Here is a 21,585-nt window from a genome sequence, read left to right as displayed (position 1 = left end):
TGGCAGACAGGAGCGGCCACCGGAGGGTCTCCGCCTCCCCAAGCTGGGTCTCAGATGCCTGCTCCTCACAGGGCTCTGCTGCCCACCTCCCCAGGGGCCCCTTCCTCCTGCCTCCTTCTCATTCTATCCTGCACTTTGTACCATCTGACCTGTCCAAGCGGGCAGGGGATCCCCACAGAGTGGGGAATGAAGGACACTGGGTCAGCACACCGTGAAAGGTACGCTGTAACAGCAGAAACAAGCCTTCTCTGTGGCAGGAAGGAGGAGGGCTGAGGCCGGCATTGCCTGAACTGGTTCCGTCCCACATTTTGGGTCAAGAGCTGAGAGTCTAGGTATGGGGGTGGAGATACCAAGTGTGGTTAGCATTTATCCAGGGCCACCACTAGTTCAGAGTGTCCTACTCAGCGAACAGAGAGGCGAGGCTGTAGTCTCGGAGGCAGCTGCTCTTAAGAAAGCAAGTACGGGTTCAGGACCCTGGTGCCACAGCCTGGGTGTGTGCAGGCCTCTCTTAAAAGTAAGGGTGGGAAGGGCCCACCCCTGGGGAGGTCCCCGCCGAGCCCCTCCAGGGCCGCCCACCTGTACTCAGGGGCGCCTTCTTCCAGCTGGAGGCGGTGCTGCCCTTGCCAGCACTCATGGCCCTCTCGGAATGTCTGCCCGTCCTGCTGACGAGGGTGGTGGCCGAGGCTGCGTTCTGCAGTTTGGGCGACTGGCTGAATGTGTGCAGGATGCCCCGGGGTGTTGTGGCCGAGCCCCGGGACAGCTGGCTGGAGGCCTGCGGGGGAGAGAGAGGGCCACAGCTCACACAGGGAAGGGGGCCGCGGAGGGCACGGTGCTCAGCGCAGCCTCTCCTTGATCTAGCTGACCTCTTCCCACCCACACGGGATCCCGGAAGTCCAACATCAGGAGACTAGGTAAGTTGCACCGAGGCAGGAGGGGAAGGAGGAAGGGAAAGAGAGAGCGAGAGACAGACGGACGGACGCAGGTAGCGTGACAGTCGGCGACTGACGTGGTCACGGTCGGGGGCGTGAGGGCTGGTTGGTTGTGCGGTGCGGGGGGCTCCCGGCGCCCTAGTTCTGACCTGTAGCACAGCCCCGTTACTCCAGTCGCGGGCCTCTCCTGAGCGGAACGCCAACTTACGCCGGGGTTTTATGACCTACACAAACGGGGGTTGAAAGCGAGGTCAGCGCTGTCCAGAGGCTGACCTCAGGCGACCACGTGACCGAGGGGCAGCAGCTATGGTCGTGCGAGGCTGAGTCCCCAAAAGGACAGCAATTTCCTGAGGCAGCACCGCCACCCACTATGCAGGGATCTTGAGAAGATGAGTTTGTTAGATGAATTATCAATGACTTCCAAGGACACAAAAAATTGCCAATTGTCTACAAGGGGTGGGAAAACAAAACATTAAAAAAAAAAAGGGCAGCCAAAAAAACTTGATTCCAAACTTGCTCCTCTCCTTAATTTAGCTAGAACATTTCTTCCAGCACCCCTTTTGCAGCTCAATGTGGCTTTCAGAAAAGTCCTTTTAGACAAGAAGTACTTGTCAGCCGGCACACTGCGAGTGAAAGCTACAAAATCTAAAGAAACTGCAAATTAGTATTTTCACCACCAAAAGCCACCATTAAATGCAATTTAGACGCACAGTTAACAACCAGGCAGATGATCGCCGAGTGAGGGAGAGAATGCCGGAGCATCCTGCCTGCCAGCGACAGCTCCTTGCTGAGGGAGCGAGGAACAAGATCCCTCTCCCGGAGGGCACCGCCGTGTCCACCCCACGCGCGGCTCTCACCTGCTTCAGCACAGGGAGTGGGGCACCGGCGGGCTCGGCCTTGGCCTGCGCGGGGGCGGCGCCCTGCTGCAGGAGGCGCTGCTCGATCTCCTGCTCCTGCTGGAGCGCCTTCACGAAGGCGGCCTTCAGGCGGCTCGTGTGCTCCACCTTGAGCGCCTTCTTCTGGTTGGACGCCATACAGTTCTCGCACATGATGGCGCCGCCCTTCTCCTCCCGCCAGCGGCACGTGAAGTCTGTCTTGCACTGTGCACACATGTAGGGCTCCCGGGAGAGCACGACGGCGGCCGACATCCTGCCCGCTGCAGGGGGAGACAGACGTGGCTCACGTCGGAGGAGCGGGAGCAGCACAGCCAGAGCCCGCACCACCCCCAGGAGGGATGTGCACGCTGGCAGAGCCCAGGCAGCGCCCTGGGCCAGGGGGCCCAACTGGCATCAGGACACTGAGGCCCCAACGTTCGTTCATTCGGCACACACACAGGTGCCAACTGTGTGCAGACACAGGGCCAGCCTGCAGAAGCTTTGCTGAGAAGCAACGCTGGGGCACTTTAGAAAGCTGCAGGCTCGGCATCCTCGACACCAACTCTCAAAGACACCTGGCTTCTCCCGGCCATCCTTCCTGCCCACAGAGCAGGCATTTCCCACCCTCCTGCATTGCACCACCTGTCGGGGAGACGGTGGTCACTCCAGGCCCCACCTTGTAAGGTGACGGGCACCCTTGCCCGGGGGCGAGGCAGCCACATCTAGAAAGTGCTCACAGCAGACACTGTGCCTGGAGTCCTGTGCACAGCAGGGCGTCCGGGCTGCACAACAAGCTCTTGAGGGGACACCCTTAGCGCCCTGTCTCAAGAAGACACAGCCTGGGGAGCTGAAGTGACTGTGCATGGCTGGCCAGACACACAGCCGGACCCGGGGAACAGGAACTTGGTGGCACCCAGCTCCCGGAGGGGTGACCAGGGCAGCCACAAAAAGAGCCTGCTGAGGTGCGGGTCCTGCTTCCTTCAGTGTGTACACACACATGTGCATCCAATGTGCGTCAAGGGGCAACTGCGTTTTGTTCCTATCTCTTCCATGGGCAGCACTCAAAGTTCAGAACTGGCGTCACGGACCATGATGTGGAGAGACCCCGGCCGTCCCATCCTCCCGGATGAGTTGCCTCTACCTGGTGAGGGGCTGCAGCGGGGGATCTGACTCTAGGGGGCTCCTGCCACTCCACAGAGCAGACAGGACGCCACCTGCCCAAGCTGCCGGAGGCCCCAGGGTCCACCGTGGGCCCCAGCTCTGGTCCCCAGCCTGGAGCTTCTCCTTCCACACACCCACCCCCAGAGGAGGTACACCCTGCTGCCTAGGCAGCGGCGGCTGCCCTCGGTGTCAGAGCCACCTCAGGCAGGACTCAGGGCCTCCTCTCACGGCTAGGGCCTGTTTTCTGACGACAGGGGATGGAGACTGACTCCTGACGAGAACAAGCGCAGACAGACCAGTCTGGGAGAGAAGGCGCCCAGCACAGGCCAGTGCAAGACTGGCGGGCACTACAGCCTCCTGCCTGCCACACCACACAGGCCTGGTAGCAGCCCTTTTGCCACCCTGACCTCATCCCAAAGGAGCCGCTGAAGGAGCGCAGGCGCGTCCGGGCTGTGCCAGAGCCACCTCTCTCCGTCCTGGGCCCGGCCGCAGGCCCCCAGCTCCTCCGGTACAGTCCACCCGGCCACCCCGGCCCTGAGGAGCACTGTCTCCGCTTCAGCACGGAGCGTCGATGAGCCCACGCAGGGAGGAGATCCAGGCTGGCTGGCCAATTGACAACACCACGCGCGCAATTTAAGGACAGAAGAGCCCTCAGTTCTGCATCTGCTGGCAACTCTCTCGGGGCAAAGCTGACTTCCTGCTTTCCAGCATCCTTTCTCCTCGCCACCCCGTGTGTGCGCTTTCGTTCCTAAAACCTCTTAACATGCAGGTGGCTTTCTAGACCACTTCCAGAGAGGGTGATAACGTGAACTAGCCCAGGCACAGGCGCCCCTCCCCCAGCGTGGGGACTCAGTGCCCGGCAAAGCTCCACCCTCCCCCAGCTCTCAGAGGAGGCCCCATCAGAAAGAAGCTGCCTGCTGCACATGTCAGAAACGGTCCAGGGTGCGAGGGGTCATCGACCGGGAGGCCGGGACTGACATATATACACTGCTCCATACACAGCGGATCACCAACAGGGACCTGCTGCACAGCATGGGGAACGACTCGGTCCTCTGCAGTGACCCTCATGGGAACAGAATCTAAGAGAGAGTGGATGTGTGTGTAATGGACCCACTCTGCTGTGCAGCAGAGAAGCCAAAACAACACTGTACATCAACTACACTCAACGAAAAACTTAAAAAAAAAAAAAAAAAATTTTTATCTAAACCGCAGAGCAAGGGAAGAACTGATGGCAAAAGATCATCCATAATAGGCTCCAAGACAGCCGTGCACGCACAGCAGATGTGCCCACACGCGCTATGCATCGGAAACAACTCACATGACGGAAGCCCCACCTTCAAGGCAGAGAACAGCCCTGGGCCCATGGCCTGCTCACCTTGTGTCTCCAGCAGGTTCTGCACCACCTCCTCCAGGCCCACCAGGTAGATGAATTCGTTGTTGGCAGCGCTGGGCAGGAAGTTCATCTCGGGGGCAGGGGGTTTGGGTGGGGGGATTTCAAGCAGCGTCTTCTCCAGCTGTTTGCGCAGTGCAAGTTTGGCGGCCGCCTGCCGACTGGCTGGAGAATCCGCAGCGGTGGCCACGGAGGCCACGCTGGTGGGGGTGGAGGTGGCCTGAGCAGAGGTGGCTGCCGTTCCTTTCAGCGATGCTGGGGAGGGCTTTGGGGAGGTAATGACCTGGTCAGGGTGCCTGAGGGGCCCACCCTGAGGAGAACCCCACAGTCTGCACAATCAGCTATGCTAAGTCCTTATAAAAGTTAACTCCAGGTCGGCACCATCAGCTACACTAACAAGTCCTTAAAAGTAACTCAGAGCTGCCTGCCATCAACAAGCAACAGAAAAAGAGACATTAAACTCAACTGCTCTGAGATGACCAATCTTACAAATAACTTGTTGAAGTTTAGCTGACACCCAGATAACTTAAACATCTGTAACCTGCTACACTCTATCAGCTGAGGCCACCCATGAAGCCACCAGCATCACAGCGGGCACCCCTTTGGCAACCACCCCCACCCAGGCGCACGGCCACTGTCCTGTCACTACAGCCTGGTTCCCCTTCCAGCACGGGTCCAGGTGGCCCCTTCCTCAAAAGGTTGCACAGGTGGCGCGCTGCGGCATCAGCGGCGTCTCCCTCACGAGCGCCTCTGTGTGCCCCCGCCCTTCACTCTTCTCCATCCTCATTGCTCCTGCGTCACTCACCGTCTTCTCGACCCTGGTGGCTGACCTTCCACCACCCCCTCACTCCAGCTCACTTGCCACCCGACACTCGGAGCGGACCATGCCAGTACCCTTAAGCTTTACGGGACTGAAGACCCTTCTGGAAATAGGAAAGTTGTGTACACTGTCTCCAGGAAGATGCATGCACCTGACAATGGGCATGCCGTGGGCCTCAGGGAGCCCGTGACACCGGCCCAGGGGTCTCCGCAGGGGAGCGAGACTCCCCAGCACGAGGGTGCCGCCTGGCCTCTGACCAGCCAGCTCTTCGCTGCCCCCCTCGCCGGCTCCCTTGGCCCCCCAGGGAGCAGAGCCGCATGATCACCACTGCCTGCCTGGCTGCCACCCTTCTGACACAAGGACAGGGTGGCACACAGCAGGGATCTGAGCAGCGCCTACGGGGGGGATGGAAGGGCCTGCCCACGACATCCCCATTCGGGCAGCAGGACAGTCCTTGAGCCTGACTTCAGAAGAGCACTGCTGGCCATGATCTTATCTGAGAAAGGCAGACACGGATGGTGCCAGAGGAGGAAGAGAAGCTAACTCGCACAGCAACAGAAGCTCGTGCAGACCTAGCCATTTCATCTGTCAGTGAGGATCTTCAGCCTGCCGCCCCTGGCTCCATCTTCCCCCACTCTTAGGTGGAAACAAGCCCTCACCATCTCAGAGGCTCTGTACAGAGGTGAAGGGACACGTGGCTAAAAATAGATGCACTGGCGCTGAAGGGACATCTGCAGACATTCCCCTCACGCGCTTGCGCCTGGCCGTGGTGGTGAAGAGGGAGGGGTGGGTGGAGGGGAAGGGGGAGCCTCTGGTGACCCCACCCTCACCCTCTCAGCAGAGGCAACAGGAGACTCCTGTCCACAACCTTCACGACCCAACAAGGTCCCAGGAGCTACCAGGACCACGGGCCACAGGACTGGGCTGTCTGTCGCACGACTCACCTGTGGGATGTTGACGAGCAGACTAGTGTTGGGGACGTTGGCGACACGGATGAGGCCCTGCTGAATGATCCTCTGTCCCTGAATTTGCACACTGGGCACAGACGCCCGGGGAGCCAGAAGGAGTGGCGGTGGCCCTGTGCTGGAATGTTGTCTGATGTTGTGGATTTGCTGTCGGGGTGTGGGGCAGAGACAAGACAATGAGAGGACAATAAAGAGAGAGACTCGGGGAAAGAGCCCCAGTCTGAGTACCGGGGTCACTCTTCCGAGAGAGACAGTTGCCTGGGGCTGTTCCGTAAGCCCATGCTCACCTGGGCCCCCCTGACGAGTGGGGGCATGACGACCTGGGAGCTCGCCTGAGGCCCTAACTTTGAGGACGTCTGCTGCCCGCCACGGACCAGGGGTGGTGGGATGACACTGCCAGGCATCCGAGTTGCAGAGGCCTGTCAACAACAGCAACCCTCAGATCTCACACGGCTTTATAAACAGGTGTGTTGTGTTCATGAAGGCACAGACGCACACCCACCAGAACAGTGGTGGTAGAAAAAAGCTAAAGTGACTGCTCACTCTAGACAAACAAGAACGAGGAACACAGGCTCCCACCAAGAGCCATGCCAACCTGGACTCGCTCAGGACCCAGGCACCCCCATGGTAAGAAGTTAGCTAACTGGGATCAACACTGCCCGCCTGCTGGTCTGAGCTGCGGTCTCTGGCTTGAGGGCGGGCAGGTGGGCTTGGCCTGACCTCTGTCCTATGACTGAAGCAGGAGCTCTGCCCATCGCGCCCTGTGGGCAGAGGAGGCTGTGACAGGCACAGAGAGCCGGGCTGCAGTGGGGGCCCAGAGTGTCCAGGATCTCGGCCGTCTCTCCAGTCTCACTAGAGGCAGCCATGGGAGGGGCCCTCCGAGCGTCTGTGTTATTCATGATGAACAGGGGCCCGGTTTGGGTATGGGGACGCAAATGTGACTGGCAAGAGGGCTCCCACTGGAAGGCCTCATTCTAGTCTTACGAGAAGGAATGAGCAGCCTTTTGCAGAAACCGGATCACAGCTGCTCAGGAGCGTGATGCAGAGTAAACACTGACCTGAAGTGATGGCTTGCCGGAAGGAATGTTCTGGGTGCCCCGTACAAGCGGGGGAGGGGTGGTCACGGAGCTCCCAGTGGAGCCTGCGGGCTGCAAGAGGTCAGGACAGGCAGAAGATGAGAAGGCTACCAACCATGCTCCTCCCCACACACGATTCTGAGGAGCATTGCTTTTTTTCTTCCTTAAGAAGCATCAGGCTCTCAAAGGTTCTGCTTGCCTGCCATGTTCACTGCAGCGGGAATTAACATGTTTGAAAAACACAGGACGGATTTTCCAGGGCCCTTTACCCCTCTGCCCCAGGGTGCTTGGCATCACTGAGATTCAGGTGCCATCTCTGCCCTCCAGGGGACAAAAAAAGGCTGGCGGTAAAGGCTGAGGCTTATATATCAATCCCCACCCTGGTGAGAAACTGGTCCAGGCATACAGTCCACCAAGGACAGTGACAGACTTGGTCCCCATCATCAACTCTTCAGCAATCAACAGGAAACAAGTAACGAGCAGGCTCATCCATCAGGATATTAGCAGACACCAGGCTTGGTCCACTTGTTTACTAGGTGTGGAGTGGGAGCTCAAGCAAATCCCCAAGTCAGACCACGAGTGTCCTCCCGTCTTGCTCCCTTTAGGGTGGAAGCAATGTCTACACACTGTCTGCTTGTACCGCCCAAGACGCATTTCCTTTCTGGTTCACTGGAGAGTCATCAGAATGTAAGGAAGGGTAGCCATGTCACGGACCAGGAACCTTTCCAGAGTGGGATAACAAAAGAGGCCCACAAAACCAGCCTGACCTTGCCTTACAGCTTAAGCCCCGTTTAGAAGCCGCACGAGGAGCGTGAGGCGTGGGGAGGCGGCAGGGGCAGAAGCCCTGGGACACAGCCTCCGGGGTTGGGTATGGGCACCCTGAAGCAGGCATTCAGCAGTCTGTCCAGAAATCCAGAGAGGCCCCTGCCGGCCACACAGGCACCCACAGGGCAGGACGCCCCTCTGAAAGGGGTTCAGAACAGAGCTGTGTTTCCAGCACCTTCAGAGACGTCTGCTCTCCATTTCCTTGATGGGAGTCTACAGGGAACGAGGTTCTCATACTCAGATCCAGAATATTCTAGATTGAAATCTCCTCTAAGCTAAATCCAAAACATGAACTTGAGCCTGCAAATTTCCAATTCAGACCCTGCCCCTTTGCCCCCGAGGAAACCGGACTCCTCACAGACCCAGCTCCTGGGGCAGCACGGAGCCAAAGAAGCACCCATGGTTTTCTGTCCCTGGTCCTAAATACCTCTCACTGACCCCTGAGGAGTGAACAGCCATTCACATACCTTCTGGGTGGGAGTTTCTTTTTGTATTTGACTCTGCCGCAACTTCTTCAACAAAACCAGTTTTGCTTCTTCTAACCGTAACTCTTCTTTTAGTTGCTTAATCATCCTTTCTCGTTCTTCGGGACTGCTTTTCTACGAGGTCAAGAGAACATGGGTTGAAGGAGGGCTGGGGCCAGGGAGCACCAGCTGGCCCCACCGCGAGGCGGCTCCCTGGCGCGGGGACAGAGCTCACCATGAGGGCCTCGGTGCTGGTCTCCTTCGGGGGCTCCTCGGTCAGCCCATTCACCCTCGGGCTCGCAGGCTGCTCGTTGTCAGACAGCACGATCACATCAGGCGAAGGGGGTCTCCTCTCAGACTTCATGTCACTGTGGGGCAGGGAGGAGGGCTGTTACCTGAGCACCCTGCCTGTGGTGGGCAGCACTCCCACGGATGCTGGGATTCAGACGCAGACACAGTGAAGTGGAGGCGAGCAAGCTGGCCTCCCCACCCCTCCCCACAACCGCCTGCCCAGGCTGCCTTTTCTCACTGCACTCACCACGTGGCCCTCGAACCTGCCAGCTTACAGCTGTGCCCTTTAAAAAGTCAGGACTGTTCCCGATAACTACTTCTGTGTCCCCTGGGCTGAGGATACCTATGTGTCTGCGGGAAAACATCACATTTTGGAACCCACCACAGCCCCTTTCCGTACCATACGGCTCAGTACTGAACCAGAACACTTGCTCCTGGATCTTGGGCCTGCTGGTTGAGTGCCTACCTACCCATGCTGGAAGCCACCTGATAGGGAGGCCAGCCCCACCTGAATCAGCCTTTCTTTGCTGAACCCAGACTCCCTGACGACCCTCACGCCTGGACAGCCCACTTACCCCTCCCCAGGTGACAGAGGGGCTGAGGCATACACTTTCAGCCGACAGTCTAAGTCCCCAGCGTGGGGCATCACCACCTCACGAGGCAGCCAAGGCAGCCTGCTGTGGGGTCCTTCCTGGGCTACAAGTGGGCTCTCTATCCTGCCAGTGGCAACGTGGCAGTAGTGGCTGCAGGTTTTGAAACTGACTGGAACATGGCACATATTTGCTCTCACATACCAGGGTACTACCCAGCCACTTAATCTGCTCACAGACTAGCTCCCAGCCACCCCTGCCCATTATCCTCTGCCCTCGTTTCCCAATCCTACCACTCAAGTTCCTCAGAACGTATATGCACATCTAGTAATGTTCAGTTCAGTTCAGTCGCTCAGTCCTGTCCGACTCTTTGCGACCCCATGAATCGTAGCATACCAGGCCTCCCTGTCCATCACCAACTCCCAGAGTTCACTCAAATTCACGTCCATCGAGTCAGTGATGCCATCCAGCCATCTCATCCTCTGTTGTCCCCTTCTGCCCTCAGTCCCTCCCAGCATCAGAGTCTTTTCCAATGAGTCAACCCTTCGCATGAGGTGGCCTAAGTACTGGAGTTTCAGCTTTAGCATCATTCCTTCCAAAGAACACTCAGGACTGATCTCCTTTAGAATGGACTGGTTGGATCTCCTTGCAGTCCAAGGGACTCTCAAGAGTCTTCTCCAACACCACAGTTCAAAAGCATCAATTCTTTGGCGCTCAGCTTTCTTCACAGTCCAACTCTCACATCCATACATGATTACTGGAAAAACCATAGCCTTGACTAAACGGACCTTTGTTGGCAAAGTAATGTCTCTGCTTTTCAATACGCTGTCTAGGTTGGTCATAACTTTCCTTCCAAGGAGCAAGCATCTTTTAATTTCATAGCTGCAGTCACCATCTGCAGTGATTTTGGAGCTCAAAAAAATAAAGTCTGACACTGTTTCCCCATCTATTTCCCATGAAGTGGTAGGCTTCCGCTAATGGCATTGCTGACCACATATATAAGGACCAACGGGTCTCAGAGACAGTGCTTAGCGCCAAGCCAAGCAGCTCTGTTTGCTGAGGACATAATGTAAACTCTCCCTTAAGATCTAGCCTCAGCATCTGTGTTGAAAGAATGCAATCAGCAGGAAAGCCAGCCAAGGACTGAATTCGCCCGCTAGGTGGCACTATGACCCAGAGAACAAACTCGGCTAAGTTAACTGGGAGTAGTAACAACTCAAAGTTGTCCCACTCCTTCCAGCTGAGTGGGGAAGCAGAGTTAGGGATGGGAAACCGGTATTTTAACAGCCCACTGAACTGCCCTTTCCACTCCCAGAGTGAGCTATGCCTTCAGGGAAGGGGGGTGCACAGAGGACCACACACCGGGTTCACTGACTCCCCCAACCCCTCAACCCGCAGCGCTCTCCCTTGGCCCACCCTCATCTCAGCTCTCAGAGCAGCACAGCCGCTGCACTTTAGCGAGCGCAGCCCTGATGCGACGGGACCACCACAGGTACAGCTGCTGGGTGGGCTTCCACGAGCGATCAGGAGGCGCCCATTTCAAGGTACAGAACTCCCTCATTGGGGTTAGCAGCCCACATTTTCAAGCCCAGGAATTGGCTGGCTGTCTATAAAATAACCCAGGATGTCTCACTAGGGCCTCAACAAACCAAAAACCAATGCAGTTCAGGAACTCTTTCAAGTCTGTGTCTCCCTGCTGGCTGCCAACTCTGCCCAAGATACACATCAAAGATGACCCCGGGGCTCCAACCCAGGTTCTGTGGGCATGCGCACAGGCACTGAGCAGACACAAGGCTCTGGCACGAGGGCCGCAGCCGCTGGTCGCAGCCCAGGCAGGCTCCCAGGCGGCCACACAGCAGAGCAGCAGCCTCGGCAGAACCAAGTCTAGAGTTACAGACGGCCGGTGCTTCCTGAGCAAGAGCGAACGGGGGCAAGGGTAACCGACAGGGATTTATCACTTTTTACCATCTCATGGAGCATGTGCCCATCTCCAAGGTGAGATGCCTAATACAGCTCAAATCTGCCTGAGGGAAGAGGGCAGGGTTAGGGGCTGGACCACATGGAAGCTGAAGCTGCCTAAGATGACCACTGTGACCAGAGCTCTCCCAGGTCCCATCTTGGACCGAGACTAATCAATAACTCGTCCAAGAGATGACATCACCTCCCATCAGTGATCACTCAGCATCCCAGCAGCCAGCAGGGAGTGAACTTCCTGTATGCTAATCAGGCCACCAAAAAGTCATGTGACAAAGGCATTTCCCTCTTTGGTCATGTGACCCTTTAACTGTGCCTTCCAACGTGAAAACCATGGCAACAGCCAGTTCTAACCAGTTTGTGACATGCAGCCTTCATTTTGAGAAGTGAGGTAGGGTTCAGGTGCTGTCAGGAAATGGAGGCGCCAGCTCGCCCTGGGGCTGCAGGGCTGCAGGCACTTCCTGTGCGGCGCTGGCCCACAGGGGACTGCTCGCTTGTTACAGGGACCTGGGTCGCCTCTTCCGAACGCAGAAGGGCCACCAGCCACTAGTTTCCAACAAGGAAAACTTTCCTAAAGCTCAATTTTAACACAAAGGTACTTCAAGTTTCTCAGAACTTTCCCAGCGAGCTCTTTTAATTCAAGGAAAAGGATACTCATTTGACAAAGGCTCAAAATTATCGTGGGCATTCTTTTTCTAAAAAAACGTATTCTAAATTATAAAACCATCTAGCCCAACATGCCAGGGAAGCAGTGTAGTGGCCGTGTATATTATCTCGGTCCAGGGAGGCTGCCAGGGCACCACATTTATTTCAAAGCTATGATTTCAGGGCAAATGCATTAAGCCTAGCCTGCCCATCTTGGGAATCCTGATATAAATTATTATGATCAGAAGAGATTTTATGTGACCTGGAAGCAAGCCAGGCTGTTCGTGAAAACGTTCTCACTACCTCCCTCCCTTGAATGCCACCCGAGGCTAAACAAACAAAAATTCTGTTACATGCCCGGAACTTCCGTCAAGTTTCCTGGAGTTTAAAACTTAACTTACAACAAGATCCCTCCATTCACAGCACCACCATCCCAGGTGCTTACCCAGCAGTGGTCAGTGCGGGGTTAACACTGAGTGTCTCACTGGCCTGTGCCAGGGGAAGCAGTTTTCATCAAGGGAACGCAGCCCTGACCTTTGCTGTTCTCCACACGCGCCTGCCTGATGTCTGGGCAAGGTGCACTTGACCCACACCCATGCATCCATGTTCTCACTCCTTCCTAGCTGCTGGAAGCCAACCTAAGAAGTGGGTGCCGTGTCCAGCAGCGGGGAGAAACCCCTGGATAACAGCAGTTCTGTCTTTAGGGTCAGCCAGGAGGGACAGGGGCACGCGGGAGCAGACCACCGCCCACCCAGCTTCACCAGAGGACATTACTGTCCCAGACTTGTTTGACCAAAGCCTGCATTTTTCTAAGATCCCTGAGATGCCTGCACACATGAACGAAGTCGGGGACAACTGTGGGCCCAATGAGGCCTCAGGACAACAAACTGCTCCTTGGGGCTAACCAGGGGGAGAGAAGCAGGGCTGGCAGCCAACCAGTCCCTGCCAGAACCCTCCCACTTCCCCCCATCTTTTGGCCCCAGCTGGGTGAGGAGAGGCAGGTAGTTGCTAACCGTTTAGGGGGGTGGGGGAGGCTTTGCTAGACCCCGCACCAAGCACACACTTGTCTTGGCCCCACCAGACCCTCTGCCAGGGCATTCCTCCCACTAGAGCCCACTCACACCTTCCAGCCCACAGGTCTCTCCAGTCCCCAACCCCTGAACCCCAAACTCCTGCTGCTCCTGAGCTGCCCCCACCTTCACCACCACCCACTGCAAGGAATGTCCCTCCATCATATTCTCATCTCCCCTGTGACAGACCCAACGCACGCTGGAAGAGGCACTTCTCGAACAGCCCCTGGAAGCACAGTCAGCACTACCCCACTGCACTCAGGGGACCCGTCCCCCAGCGGCACGCAGTCGGGGGAAGGCTTCCTAGTTCTACCCCCAAACTGCCCACCCTCAGCAGGGAGCTCAGGGCAAAACACTGGGGCCTTCACTGAAGGGCGGCAAAAGCCTGAGCAGAGGCCCTCCCCCGCCAGAGCCCAGCTAACTCACCCCTCACCTCCACAAGCTCGTCCAAGGCCAGCGCCCTGGCGTTCCTACAAGGGGCCACCCTCCCTCAGCCTCCCAGGGTGACGCTGCCACCGCCCACTCGACAGGTGGGTGCCCCAACCCAGGGCTGGGGCCAGGGACCGGTGCTCCCACTCAGACCCTCTCTCCAGAAGGGTGGGGCACTGCAGCTCCCAGTGATGGCCAGGATGTTCCCAGGGCGCTGTGACAAGGGCAAAAACAGGGGTCCAGCCCTGGTGCGGCGCCACAGCCCCGGGAGAGGGGCTGACGCCTCCTGAGCCACGGCAGGACTCTCCTCCTGGCACCACGCTGGCTGGTGGACAGGCCACAGGGCCTCCTCCCAGAGCAGGCACGGTGCGCCAAGCCTGCACGTGCTGAGGGAAGGAGGGGGTCACATGCCTGCAAAACTGCCCCACGTGGTCCTGCCTCTTTCAAGTGAGAAACCCAGGATAGGACATTCCCTCTCTGTGCCTCCTACAAGGTTGGGGACAGTAATTCCTGCCCTACTGCCCTTCAGCTTTGCTGGGTGAGGTGACACCTCAGTGCCAAGAAGGTTCAGATGCCCTAGGAGGTCACCGGGGCAGTTCGGGCCCCAACCTCCCGAGGCAGTAAGGAGCTGCTCGCTGTGAAGGTGAACTTGGCACAGCGGACAATCAGGTAACAGCTGAATATTCCCAGACCCAGTGAAGACAGGTGTTGAGTCTGCTCTCTGGGTGCTCAGGTGACGTCCCTGGTGTGCACCAACCTCCCCCACTTCCCTGTACCTAGCTCCAGGAGAGTCTGAGTTCACGAAGAATCCGCAATGCCTGTAGACTGACCACTGTGCGCCGTGGGCAGGTCTTTCCACATGCACAGATACTACACTGCTCAAAGATGTGCAAGCTCAACTCAGAAATCAAAGGATTCCTGAATCGCGTCATTATGTGTTTTCAAGCACCAAGCCCTAGAAATCCACTTCCTGTGAGCTCAGGATGCTGGCGGATGTTAACGAGGAGTCCCAACACTCCTAGCTGACAGAACGCTGTGCAGAGGACCACTGCACCACACCCTTAGGAGGCCGCCCACTCAGGCTGCAGCGCGCCCTGCAGGCAAGCTCGCTCCCTGCGGCTTGCAGTGAGGAGCAAAGAGGAAGCAGCGACGCGAGCTTCTGAAGCAAGGTCACAGCCTCCAAAGATTCTCCTTGGGCCCTGAGAACATTTGCTGAGAGACCACCCCCCACAGAAGGACGCCGAGCTAGCTGGCTAGAGGGTCACAGAGACAGACACAGAGATGGCCCCGGCACCCCACATGAGCAACAAAGCCACTGGAGAGGAGAACCCAAGAAGCTACACTCAGCTGGGACCAGTCAGCCAGCAGAGCGGACAGACAACGCTACGCCATCACAGGTACTTTGCGCCACCCGACTCCTGGGGCTGGCAGCCCAGCTCTGCCCCCGAGAGCTAGCCAATGCCAGGGTAGCTCTACGGCCTCCTGCAGACTGTCTCCAACAAGGCTGGCCACTCCAGACACTACACTACCCTGGGGGTGAGAAGGCGGGAGAGAAAGGGCTTATCCAAGTAACCACCCCTGCTGAACCTCAAAGCCCCATCTCCTCCCCTGAAAGGACCAGCAGCAGTTCTCTGAACACAGAGGGTGCCCCGGGGCAGACGCCCACTCAGGAGGGGATTGGTGTACAGCTCAGGGTCGGCCCGGCCCAACAGAGAAGGGGTGCATGGGGAGTCCCAGGAGAGCAGGGGGCCATCCTCAGGCCTGGGAGCCACCACTGGAGGCTTCAGGCACTGCTGGGAGGGCCGTCTGAGCCAATGTTGGAAAGCAATTCCATACACTTAAGCCAGGGAGCACCCCTATTTCAGAAGCACTTCTAGGAAAGTTCTAAAGAGAGAAAAGACGTCTATCACCAGTTTCCAGGTTAGTCCTACTGCCTGGTAACGTTTCCCTGGCAGTTTCCAGTGGCACACTGCTCGTCTCAGTGGACACACACCACTGGGATCTTCACAGTCCTCTGGGCGTGAGAGCTACTCACTGGGACCCCACCACACGGCACCTTCCCTTCCCAGGAGGCCCCATCCACTCAGACACGCTCAGCGTTATCAGAGAGGGAACTGCCACAAGCAGACACAGGCTGCGCCCTGAAGCCAGACACTTGCCTGCCCAGGGGGCTGGTGGGCACTGACGAGTGCGGGGTCCCTGCTGCACCCCCGGAGCCCACCTGCTCCCCGCTTGCCCCAGCTCTTCTGAGACTCCCTCAGCCCTCCTTCTTGGCATCCATTACCACCTCTCCCAGCCCTGTAACTTGACACCCTGTTGGCTGGGATGTCAAGACAAAAGCCCAGAGCCCGCTTTGCGGGGGCAGGAAGTCAGAATACATCGTGCTTCTAGGCCACAGAGGCCACGGAGGTGAGCAGCTGAGATGGGAGTTTTGAAACCCAGCCATAATTCTTCCTGGAGACTCCAGGTCCAGCTATTGCTCCGGGACTCCATTATGGCCAAGATCTCAGAAGAAAGGAAGGGAACACGTGTGACCAGGGTCTGGCCCCAAGAGCCCATCCCCCACCAAGGCCCCCAGAGCAGAGCGGGGCAGAGGCAGCTGCAGCGAAGAGCACTGTGCCATCAGCAAAGCCAGGAGGCGTCCGGCCTGTCCTGCTGGGGGCTCCTTCTAGGGACACAGGAGCCCCTGAAGTCACACAGTCTGGCCAGGGGAGCCAAGAGGACCTTCCTGGCACTGGAAGCAGGGTCAGGGGCATGAAAGATCACTGGAGAAACAAGCCGAGGACAGGCAGAAGGGAGTGTTCCCTGAGCCACAACTGGCAGCGGCCCCACAGAAAGACCCTGACCTCCAAACGGCAACGGGGCAGCCTGCAGGGTCAGCCCATCCATAGTCACTGCAGCGCGGCCTGCCAGCCAGGAGCACGCTCCAGTCGGGGCACCACCAGGAAGGCTAAATTCGATTCAGCATGCGCTCTGCTCAGAAATCTGGGAAGGGTCACTTGTCAGGAAACAACCACAGTCACAGAACTGAAACGCTGTGTCAAATTTGGACGTTTGCTGACCTTTTATGGTGGCCGCCTCTGTGCCAACCACCACGACGCATGCCTCTGTATGATCCTCTCAACTGTCACCTGTACCCACAGGTGAGGAGGGGGTCTCGAGAGTGACTTCCTGAGGTCACAGCCCCAAGGCCTGCAGCTAACCTGGGCCCACAGCAGGTCTGCTCAACGCTGGCACCCCAACGCCTGCCACGCGCACCCCACGCTGCACTGGGACCCGAGCCCCCGTCTGCTCAGAGCAGCTGGACCCCTGGAGCCTGCAGGGGGCTAAATGGCACCCTAGGAAAGAAGGTACAGGGTGAGGGAGGGCGGGCTTCACACAGCCGTCAAGCGAGGCCTCTACTCAGGTTATCAAATGCCATTTTTGGACTAGGTTAAAGAGGAAAATATTTTCATTTACACCTGCAAGATCCTGGATAGTCAGCAGCATCTGTATGCTGATTCCCTGAGGTGATAAAGAGATAACAGAGCAAGGACACAGATGTGGCCCTCAGACTTACCTGAGAAACAACTCTTGCTACATGTGGACCGCTGTCTACTCAAGGATGCTGGGTGACGTCTCAGCACTCAGGAACTCACGCTCCCAAGGGGCCTGGGCCTGGGGAGTGACGGTCAAAGGAGAGCGGGACCCCTCTGCCAGCCCCACACCATCCCTAGCGCCTGTTCGTTCCTCTGTCGCTGCGCGTGTGCCAGGCCAACCTTCCTCTAGGGGGAAACTCAGGAGCGCTCTGCAGCGTGGAGGGACTCCCTACAGCAGATGAACCCAGACACACCTCCTAGGATGCCAGCTTCCTAGCCAACTCACAGCAAGAAAAAAGCCAGCTGTACACAGATGAAACCACACTGGAGAAGCAAACACCGCTTTCCAGCTCACAACGTCCACAAACTCTTGTGATAAATGGAAAGCGCTTTGTTTGCCTGGAAGTTTCTCGCCCCTCTTAAATATGTGTTTGGGACTGCTGGGTCCTCCCCACCACGCCCTGGCAAGCCCCAGGGGATGTCCTCCCAGCAAGGCTCTGGAGTCCGCCACCCCCACAGACCTGCTCCAGCTGCTCTGAGCAAAGCTCCTGTGAGGCTCCACCCAGGTCAGCCATGAGGACTGTGGGGGGCTGGGCGCTTCTCAGTGTCTGCAGTGACCTGGGCCAGTTACCAAGCCTCAAAGAGCTGTAGTTTCTTCATCTGCAGAATGGGATGCCGCTGACCTTGAGAGGATGCTGTGAAGCGCAGTGGCCACAGAAAGTGCATCCAGTCAACGGATGACCACCCCACCTCTCTCCTCCAGGCTCACAGAATCTACGGTGCACGCACACTCAGGGCAGCTCCCATCACCTTTTCTGCTACAATGTAGCTCTGAATCAATTCATTCGGCCACCTGCCCTGCAATCCGAGGTCTCTGGCGACAGGGTCCCCAGCTGAGGGCTTCTCCTACCCCCACTTTCTGACTCCATCAGGCTGTTAACCACTGTCCTGCCTGCAATGTGAGCTCGGAGTCCTGCCAGGCATCTGTGCCTGTGCCCACCCTGCAGAGCCCGCCAGGGGCCCCCCAGAGTGGGCCTCAGGACCCCTTCGGGGCTTCTGCCAGGTTGCTGTAATATGGAGATGACATTTGCCTTTTGTACCAAGTCAGAACAGCTGCAGCAAACTGTGCCAAGATTCTCATTGTCGTCACACTGTAGGCAATGCCTTGGATGAAGTACAAGCTATTGATTTTATTAAAACTCAGCATTTGAGCACACATGTCTTTTTAATATTCTGTGACAACATAAAGCACTCCTGCTGCATACCAAAGAAGAAGAGCCATGTAGGAAAAAAAAAAAAAAATCACACGTTTGGGCATTTTCAACGTTTGAAGGAAGGACAGACAGACACGCTGTAGTTATCCGGATGCCGGTGTCCGGCATGCCCTGTCCCCAAAATGGTTAGGGCACAGCTGGTTCACTGACACGAAAACCACCTCTACTGTGTCAGCAATGGTAATGTCTGAGCTCCAACAAGCAAGGCGTAGCATCTGGATGACTTGTGAGCCCAAGAGCTTCCCAGCAGATCAGATAGTTAACTAATCTGATTTTCTGCAATACTGAAAAACGAAATGTATCAGACTTTGAAAGATCTCTGTAACTCAGTCAACTAATATTTTCTAATGTTAGAATAACATTAGAAACATTCTTTTGTTTGATTACACACTCAAATATGAATAAAGGATCATTCAAGGAGAGAAGAAACAGAACACCCTGATGCTTCACCCTTTATGAGCTGTAAACAGTCACTCCCTTCCAGAGGGCACAGCACAGAAAGGGAGGAAGAAAGTAACTTTATGGTGAAGACACCCGACAGACACCCAGGTGATCAACACCGCAGCGACAACTCACACTGATGGGACGTGCCCTGGACATGGGTATGATGAGAAGGGCACCTCCCCTCTGTGGTCCTCTCCAAAACCCAGTCCAACCATGAGAAAAACACCAGACGACTCTCAACTGAGGGCCACCCTACGAACACCTGACTCCCAACTGTCAAGGTCATGAAAATCAAGAACGTCTAAGAAACTGTTTCAGCCCAAAGGAGATGAAGGAGACGTGATGACAAAATGCCACGCGGGACCGTGGGACAGAGAAGGTGAGAACTGCAAACAGGAAATCAGAATAGACGGTGGTGAGGAGTAACTACTTAGGACAAATGTTCCACAGCAGTCTGTTAGCAACGCAAGACTGGGAAGGGGTGTGTAGGAATGATCTTCGCAACTTTTCTGTTAAGTCTAAAGCAATCCTAAAATTTTTAAAAACTTTTTTTCTGTTCAAAGTACAAGAGGGACTGATAGATTTTAATGTAACCGAGTACAAAAACTTAATCAAGGTTTCAGAGTCCACAGTGCAACTAACTGCTGGGAATGGCCACTTTGTGTCTTGTATTTAAAGAAGAAACACACAATTATGCAAAATGACAAGCAAACACTCCTCCCTGCCCCAACCTGCTTGTCTGTGTGAGGCTGGATTTTCTTCACATGCTTCACCCCTAACAACTTAGCACGAGAGACTAAATGGAGAATCCAGCTGTCTGCTTATTAGAGCTGCAAAACAGCTTTTTTTAAATGAAAAATGTTCTTTATGCTAACATGGAATTGGTTCGTTATTGTTCATTATTATTTATTTAAAAATAAACAAGTATTTTCAAATTTTTCTAACACAGTAAATGTCAACATATTTTCCATACAACTAAGCTTCTCTGGGGTCCAGAGATGGAAAAGGGGCCAGGTCAGCGCTTCCGGCAAAGGGTTTTCTGTCCGCATCGAAGGAAGATGCCAGCCAGTCTGAGCAGAGGCCCCCGCAAGTGGAGTCCTCCTGACATGCCACAACCCATGTGCTTTTTTGTTGCCAAAGCTGTGTTTTGAAAAGCAAGGTGTGCTAAAAATTTAATAGGACTCACTTCACATATAACACTGTAATTTCTCTATAAAACCTATTCAGTTATAAGACAAGGATGCTTGTCTCCTAAGAACCGGTAACCTTTTTCTTGTGGCCTTGAAAAGCAGCAACTGTATCGGCCCCACAGTTAGCCAGGTCACAGAGAACTTGCCACTGCCCAGGGCGGCTGGGACGCCCTGCATCTGCGGAGGGGCAGGCGGGGCAGGCGAAGCACTGGCGTCCTGCGGAGGCAGGTCGGGGACCCCAGTTCCCACGCCAGGAAACCACCCTGCATCTCACGCCGCACTCCCTGCTTACGCTGCCCTCCAGGCAAAGGCATCTCCTCCCTTCTCCAGCAGCTCTGCTCTCACCAGCAGGCATCCGGCACGCTTCTGAGCTTCACCCACATCCAGAGCACCAACTCTCCCTGCTCCAGAGGGTGGCCCACGGCCTGCACTTCTAGCCCAACAACCCGACCCTGCTCCTACCACCACAGGCCTTCTCTGGCCCTGACTCCAAGCAAACCCAGTGGGCTCCAAGGACCTGGACACCTGAGCACCCCTACTTCTGGGCTCCCAGAGCATGCCACCCGGACTGCTCTTGCCCACACTGCCCACGGATGGATGCCCAAGTCCTCCTGAAGGGAGGGCACACGGCACGCCTGGACTGGCTGGCCTCCTTAGAGCACTGCTGTGCTGAAGCTGCTTTTGAAAGCAGCCAAGGGCCTCCTGAAGAAACTCTGTATGTCACCAGGTCTCAGAGCCCTAAGACCCAAAGCTTTTCCGTGTGATTACATCACAACTATTTTTAACTATTTTTAAGATTTAAGCTCTAAAAATAAGCACTCTGACAGCTTGGGACCTAAGGAAGGGGACACGTAGCAACGTCCGGTATGTCTCCCATCTTCCCACCCATCAGACACTCCCTGCCTCCTTTGCACTCCTCCTCCCTCAGGTGGGCCCATCACAGAATTACCGAGAACTCAGTTCCCCCTCCCTCATTCTTGGATACCCATGAGTCCCAAGGCTCCTTCCCACCAGCACTGGGACAAACCTTACTGAATGATGCTGGACCTTCTGAGGTTTGAGTATAACCAACCTCACTTCAGAGCAGAGGGTAGGCTCCAACGGTGGAGAGGCCTGTCCTGGGCTACCCAGGGGTGTGAGTGAAATCAAGCTGTCAGACCCCACCTTCTTTTTTTTTTAAACCACCTGCCATCCCCACTGCCTTTCAGGCTCACAAATTACAATTCAAATGCTCATCTTAAGGGAAAAAAACAAACAAACAGAAATCTCCTGCAATCAGGCCAGCTCTTCTTTTCCGCAGGGCACACTCTGCTGGGGAAATGTTCCTCTCCGGGTGTGTCACCCCCACTGGCCTGGGGTCACACACAGAGCTCCCTTCACCCCACTTCTTCACTGGGTTAGGTGGCTGGAGGGTCAAGACGGGATCCCTCAGGCTGGCACATTCACCATCCCCACCCCCAGGGCTGGTTAAGGCTCTGGTACACCTGTTTTCATCACGTCAGAGATACCAGCTGCAAGATAAAAAGCAATGCATAGGAAAGCAGAGCCTCCACAGCAGAGGGCTGGTCAGAGGCCCTCTGTCATGAACCCCCGTA

At 56.2% G+C, this 21,585-nt stretch overlaps 1 protein-coding gene across 5 annotated transcripts in view; it reads right to left on the bottom strand.

The window, feature by feature from the left end:
* The window catches only part of GATAD2A (GATA zinc finger domain containing 2A), a 98,943-nt gene that overhangs the window by 4,500 nt on the left and 72,858 nt on the right, over positions 1-21,585 (bottom strand). For 3 of the 5 annotated variants that reach the window (XM_018051492.1, XM_018051493.1, XM_018051494.1), the window contains 9 exons: positions 8,741-8,873; positions 8,509-8,640; positions 7,199-7,288; positions 6,428-6,559; positions 6,120-6,287; positions 4,341-4,620; positions 1,787-2,085; positions 1,007-1,153; positions 577-772 (listed from right to left, as the gene is read on the bottom strand). In XM_018051492.1, coding sequence (XP_017906981.1) covers positions 577-772; positions 1,007-1,153; positions 1,787-2,085; positions 4,341-4,620; positions 6,120-6,287; positions 6,428-6,559; positions 7,199-7,288; positions 8,509-8,640; positions 8,741-8,873 — 1,577 coding nt within the window. The remainder of the gene's footprint in view (positions 1-576; positions 773-1,006; positions 1,154-1,786; positions 2,086-4,340; positions 4,621-6,119; positions 6,288-6,427; positions 6,560-7,198; positions 7,289-8,508; positions 8,641-8,740; positions 8,874-21,585) is intronic. The other 2 variants (XM_018051496.1, XM_018051497.1) reach the window with 2 other exon arrangements.

This window comes from Capra hircus, chromosome 7 (genome assembly GCF_001704415.2).
Source record: "Capra hircus breed San Clemente chromosome 7, ASM170441v1, whole genome shotgun sequence".
In the NCBI taxonomy this organism is placed as follows: domain Eukaryota; kingdom Metazoa; phylum Chordata; class Mammalia; order Artiodactyla; family Bovidae; genus Capra; species Capra hircus.
The sequence above is the reverse complement of the archived record's forward strand: the minus strand, read 5'-3'. Positions and strand labels throughout refer to the sequence as shown.